We start from the raw sequence: 5,953 nt of genomic DNA on the forward strand, positions 1-5,953 counted from the left end.
GCCCCACGTGACAAGACAGACATGGAGGTGCGGGAGCGTGTCCAGAGAAGGGCAACCAAGTTGGTGAGGGGCCTGGAGCACAAGTCTTCTGGGGAGCGGCTGAGGGAACTGGGGTTGTTCAGCCTGGAGAAAAGGAGGCTGAGGGGAGACCTTATCGCTCTCTACAACTACCTGCAAGGAGGTTGGAGTGAGGTGGGGGTCGGTCTCTTCTCCCAAGTTACTAGTGATAGGATAAGAGGAAATGGCCTCAGGTTGCACCAGGGGAGGTTTAGGTTGGATATTAGGAAAAATTTCTTCACTGAAAGGGTTGTCAAGCATTGGAACAGGCTGCCCAGGGAAGTGGTGGAGTCCCCACCCCTGGAGGGATTTAAAAGACGTGCAGATGTGGTGCTTAGGGACTTTCTGAAATTAACACTTAGGATGATTTCAGAAATGATTGTAGAAAAAGGGGTAATTCCCATGACATAACTTCTTAACTTTAATCTGCAGTCTATTATTGATTATAACCATTTTCACTGCAGTTTTTCAGAAACTTAAATCTTTAGATTACTCTAACAAAATGGCTTTGGGGCAGTTTCAGTTGGTTCATCTACAAACATTTTGGCATGTAGCAGTTTTTAATACCTCCATCCCCCCCTTTTTTTTAATAACTGTGGTTTTAGGTGGCAATTACTTTTGAAACTGAACTTCTCTGAATTTAAGGATTCCACATTTACCAGTTCTGCATATGAAGTTAAAAGGAACAGTAGACATAAAGCTGACTAATTTGTTTCTGCTTCAGGGTTGTGTTAAAACTGTTTACAAATCCATAGACCACATGTTTACATGAGGAAAAAAAGGTTACAGAAAGATAAGGTCTTTATAGTATTCTACAGAGAAACACATACATACATAGTTTTAAGTCCATTTTGAGTCCTCCATAGATGATGAGACTTTTTTCACATGCTTTAAGTATCTTGCTGGGTTGAATCCTAAATGATTAATGCCTATTTTCCAGGCCTGCTTAGTTCTGTATTGTTTCTAGACTTTGCTGTGCTGCCCTGCAGTGAAATTTAATACACTGGTTAGTTTCAGAACAGTCATAAAAGTGTTGTTTTGATTTTTAGTTAATTATTGTAAACTAGGGTTTTGTTTTCCCTTCAGCTTTCTTCAGCAGTATGCCCTCACCTCTTCCTTCTCTGACAGCTTCGTTGCTATGAGAGCATAAACACCATGTTTGATGACTAAGCTTCCGGTATATCAAAAACTCAAGTACCAGTGTTAGTCTTTTAACCAGAAGAAATACTGGCCTTGTCTTTTTTACAGTAACTAAGAAATAAAGTTCTGTATTTTTGAAATTAAAGTGTCAGGCCCTCATGTCCATATTTCTTTTTAGGAATTATGAGAATTACTTTATCAAGGCACAGAAAGTCAGACGTCTCATTGCCAATGACTTTGTGAAGGTTTTCAGGAGTGGTGTTGATATTTTACTCACTCCTACCACTCTGAGTGATGCAGTACCATATATGGAATTCATCAAAGAAGACAACAGAACCCGCAGCACGCAAGATGACATCCTGACACAGGCTGCAAACATGGCTGGTGAGTAGGGACAGGAATTCAACTATGTTTTCCCCTGCCTAGTCATTTTTAATGTCCATTCTCTTCAGGAATCAAAATATTTCACCCCTGTGTTGTAAGTCTTACAATGATAAGCAGGTATAAGGATAGTTTATTTATTAAATGCTTTAAAATGTAAGACTAGATTTTAAAGTGGGGCACCTTGGAGCTGAGTGCGGGCTGCAGATAAGATGAATCCATTCAAGTACCAGAGACTGAAGTCTCTTTTTAAGGAGAGTTGTTTATCTTTTCAGAGGATGCTGACTCCTTAAATCACTGTCATTAAATAGGTGATCACCTAGCAGTATCCTTAGTTCATTGACTCAAATTATTTTAACTAGTCTTTTTCCTCCGCGTAATTTTTTTTCTGTTTCTCTTAGAATTGTTACAAAAATCACTCCAACTGGATTTGTTTAATAGTAATTCTTTGCATGTGTATCTTTTTTTCTTTCAGGACTGCCAGCCATAAATGTTCCTACAGCTCTTTCAGAGAGAGGCTTGCCAGTTGGGCTTCAGTTCATTGGACGTTCATTCCAGGAGAAGCAGCTTCTCACTGTAGCCAAATGGTTTGAAAAACAAGTAAAATTCCCAATGATCCAGCTAGAAGAAGTGAAGAGGCACGACCATGGTGTCTTTCAGCATCAGAAATCTGCTTCTTTCTCATAACACAGGACTTGCTAGTCAGTTAAAGCAAGAAGGCTGTGGCGATGGTCTAAAAATGTATTCCTGCAGTTAATTCTATTTTGCAAAAATAATAATCCTTTTTAAGAAGACCATATGCAGTTATGCAGGATGGAATCACGACAGCTTGTTGCTGTGTAATTAAGGCGAAGTGAATGATTAAGTAAACATGTCTGTGTTATTAAGAACCATTTCTAACTAATATTAAAAACACCAAGTTGAAATTATGTATCTTATGCCTGTGGAGCTGCTTTCTTCCATCCCCAGAGGGTGTAGAAGGTATCTGGCCCATTAAAGAACTAACCTGAACTTCCATGTGAAAATTGCATGGCTGCTGAAGGGCTTGGTTTCCTTCTGGAGTGTAGACTTTTGTAATGGCAACAACCAGACAAGCTGTAATGGAACAAAGGTATCAAGGATCTGTTTACCAACAGGTAAATACAAAAGGAAACAAGGGAGTAACATATAGATAGTTCATTTAAAAAAAAAATAAAAAATCCCTACTTCTAGTAAACCGATGCAGGAGGTGAAATAACCTCCAGATCTACAAATCATGCGGATTACTCTGGTTACATCCATTTTAAGAATAATGAATTCCAGATTTCTTCTGGAGAAAGGTGCCTAGTAGTCCTTGAGTAGTTATTTTCTTCTTCCTTCATCACTGTTCTTTATAATCAGCACTTACTAAGTAAGAAATTATCTTCTTCAATGTAACTCTCATAAGAGTAATACCACCCATTCCTTCGTGGACAGTCATGCAACACAATAGTAATTTGAAACAAATTTCCAAACCATGATGTTGGTAGACTGGAAGACCTACTAAACAACTAATAACCTGTTTTGAATGTTGTATTTTCCATTTTTCGAAAGTTGAAAAAGTATGAAGGATTAAGTTTGTAGATTTGTTTTTGCATCAGGTTCGCTTTCAGTCATAGTCTACAGCATACACAGATGTAAAAAGTGTAGGCTGGGAAAAGTGAGTGAGATGTAGTCTGATATGGTAACATACAGAATCTTCCTGAATTACATCTTGTCTTAGACTGTACTGTCACCTATATAAAAAAAATCACCTTATTACTAAAAATTGCAAATGAATTAGTGAATTTTCTACACCCCGAGGTGAACTATTCCAATACCTTTCCCACACGATTAAAATCGTACACAATTAAAAATGGCACAACTAAAATTTTAAAAATAAAATTAATTTTTTAATTTAAATATTGAAAATCAAGGCACAGCTTGTTTCTAGTCTGATGCTATCTGGGTTTTTTTCATAGAACAGTCTTCAAGGAAGTTGCTTTTTCTGTTAGTGGGTGATGATGAAGTGGGGATCCTAACAGGCTATTTTCACCGTTGTCTCGTTCAATAATTTAGGTGTGCTCTCATCATACTGTCACTATGCGCATCTTGGCTTATAGCAGCTTGCTGACCAGAGCTCTCAGTGAGGTTATCCATTATCCAAGTTGGAATACCTGGATATATACTTGGAATACCTGCTCTTTGACTTGCAGTCACATCCCGAACCCAGACCTACCACTTGCTGTTTCTAAAAGTAAAGGTCGGTGTATTTTGCCCAGAGTTTGAGATAAAATCCTGACTATGGAGAGCATTCCTGGAGGGACACGAAGAGCCTTGGAGTGTTACTCACAGAAGAGAAGGAGCAGAGAATTTCGCTCTCCCTTGGAGATTGATCTGGACTGACTTCTGGCCCACGGGAAAATCCCTGCTTATGCTTGGCAATCTTTCTCTTAAAATTTCCCCTGACGTTAAGAGAAATCTGATGGAAAAACTGGATCAAAGCAAAGGTACCCACTCTATGTTTCCTAAGCAGCTAGAGGAGGGGTAGGTTAAGGGGAATTGTCCTTACACCTGCACTACTTTTTTTTAAAGCAGGGCTCTGATTGCAGTCTCCAGCATCCTTTAAACAAGCATTCAGATGATCAGAGCAACTGACTGTTCTGACGCAGGTCCTTTGGAGTTTCTTCTGTTGGTAGATTCCTGAGCGTAGAATAACTATGCAGTGAAATAAACAATAGAGGAGGTACAAACCAGACAAGTGGACATCCATTCTGCATGGCATTTATAACTTTGTTAGTAGTTGAGACCCATCTTTGAAAAGGTTGTAAAGACTTTAAAACAAAACTTCTAGGCAGATACTTAAATTTCTGGCCTATTAGATTCAAGACAGGCCCAACAAGGCTTCTGCCCTGCTCCTACTCCCAGCTGTTTTGCATTTTGGGGGACCATATACCTGATGCTCTTTCTGCCCTCCTCTAACTAAGGCTGGAATTTCACCAAGCTAGAAGTGAGAGCTTGGGAACCAGCATGGTCAGGCAGCTTCAGGATGTAAGCAAGAGTGCCTCAAGCTTTGCAAGAGGCTATCTAAGAGACTTTTGCTGTCTTCATATTAGAAAACCACTTTGAAGTAGCTGACTCTGGGCCCCTCAGCAATTCCTGAAGTAGCTTAACACCCCAGCTTACCTGTAGATACAGCAGTTGTGAGGGGTATCTCTAAGCAGAGCTTTGTGCAGCTGCTACCAGTGCCAAGTCATGGCTCCAGAGCTATAAACAGTAAAGTTTCTATGATGGATAATTAGATCCTCAAAACCCCTTGTTACAGAAGTAGAGGAATTCCAGGGAGCAGGAAGGTCTAGAGATTTAAAAAAAAAAAAAAAAAAAGGAAAAAACCCCCCTGCCTATACAAACATTTTGTACAGCTGCCTTGAAAAACAATTTGCTGAAATGATAGAGTTGAAAGTTTTATGGCATTGCAGCATAGCCACAGCAGGGGGTAGGTGTAACCTTAGCACACAGTGAGTCCAGATAACTTCAGTGTTTCCTGAATGAAACAAAAGCTGGAGCTTTAGCATATGAGCTTAAATCTGCTTAAATGTTTGGTGGTGCAAAATTTTTTCTTCAGGTAAAGAGAAACTGAAGAACACTGTATAGTGGAAAAGTTACTTTTGAGAAGAAAATTTTTAAGAGCTTTTGCTGTACGGTGTTTTTTTAATACAACTGCAATCCGATGTTGCCGTTTGTGCAGTTTGCATATATGTTTTTCCCTCCCCCTCCTTAACAGACTCACAGTAAGGAGAAATTCAAAGCTAACTTTAACCTGACTGCTGCTACTTCTCTATTCCTGCATTTCTCAGTTTTCAGGCATCAGGCACTTAATAGTTACTATGACTTCATTGTAGCTTTTCCTTGTATAGTGCTAGTCACTTTGTCATCACTTTCATGATTCACCTAGGAACTAATCTGTCTGGAAAGCTGCTATGGGGAATGGACTTTGTAGCCTACTTGGGGTGTCCCAGGGGCCCCCCCTTCAGCTCTGCCACACAGAATACTGAGAGCAATACCACTGGGCTCATACAGGAGATTAGCAACTGGAAAAGGATGAAGAGGTGTGCACAGCGTGTCTAAAAATCATTGCTAGGGTTATACGGCAGTCATACTTCATGTTAAACTGGTGCCCACAATGCCACCGAAGAGAGCAGGAGACAAGCAAAAAAGTCAGAGGAGCAAAAAAGGTTTATTTAAATTTATTATTTTTCAGTATGTTTCTCTCAAATAAAGCAGAAGATATCCAATTACAGGAATGTTAGAAAGAGGCAGGGAATCAAAAACACTCACCATCATCTTAATTAGCTCACCACACCTTTGCTTGACTAAT

The 5,953-nt window shown here is 39.5% G+C and overlaps 1 protein-coding gene across 1 annotated transcript in view; it reads left to right on the forward strand.

Annotated features, from left to right (window-relative positions):
* QRSL1 (glutaminyl-tRNA synthase (glutamine-hydrolyzing)-like 1) overlaps positions 1 to 3,932 on the forward strand; it is a 16,304-nt gene extending 12,372 nt beyond the window's left edge. The window contains exons 10-12 of the mRNA XM_010573447.1: positions 1,376 to 1,581; positions 2,054 to 2,714; positions 3,699 to 3,932. Coding sequence (XP_010571749.1) covers positions 1,376 to 1,581; positions 2,054 to 2,265 — 418 coding nt within the window. The 3' untranslated portion in view covers positions 2,266 to 2,714; positions 3,699 to 3,932. The remainder of the gene's footprint in view (positions 1 to 1,375; positions 1,582 to 2,053; positions 2,715 to 3,698) is intronic.
* The last annotated feature ends 2,021 nt before the right edge of the window (positions 3,933 to 5,953 follow it).

This window comes from Haliaeetus leucocephalus, unplaced genomic scaffold (genome assembly GCF_000737465.1).
Source record: "Haliaeetus leucocephalus isolate CR32 unplaced genomic scaffold, Haliaeetus_leucocephalus-4.0 Scaffold384, whole genome shotgun sequence".
NCBI classification, from domain to species: Eukaryota; Metazoa; Chordata; class Aves; order Accipitriformes; family Accipitridae; genus Haliaeetus; species Haliaeetus leucocephalus.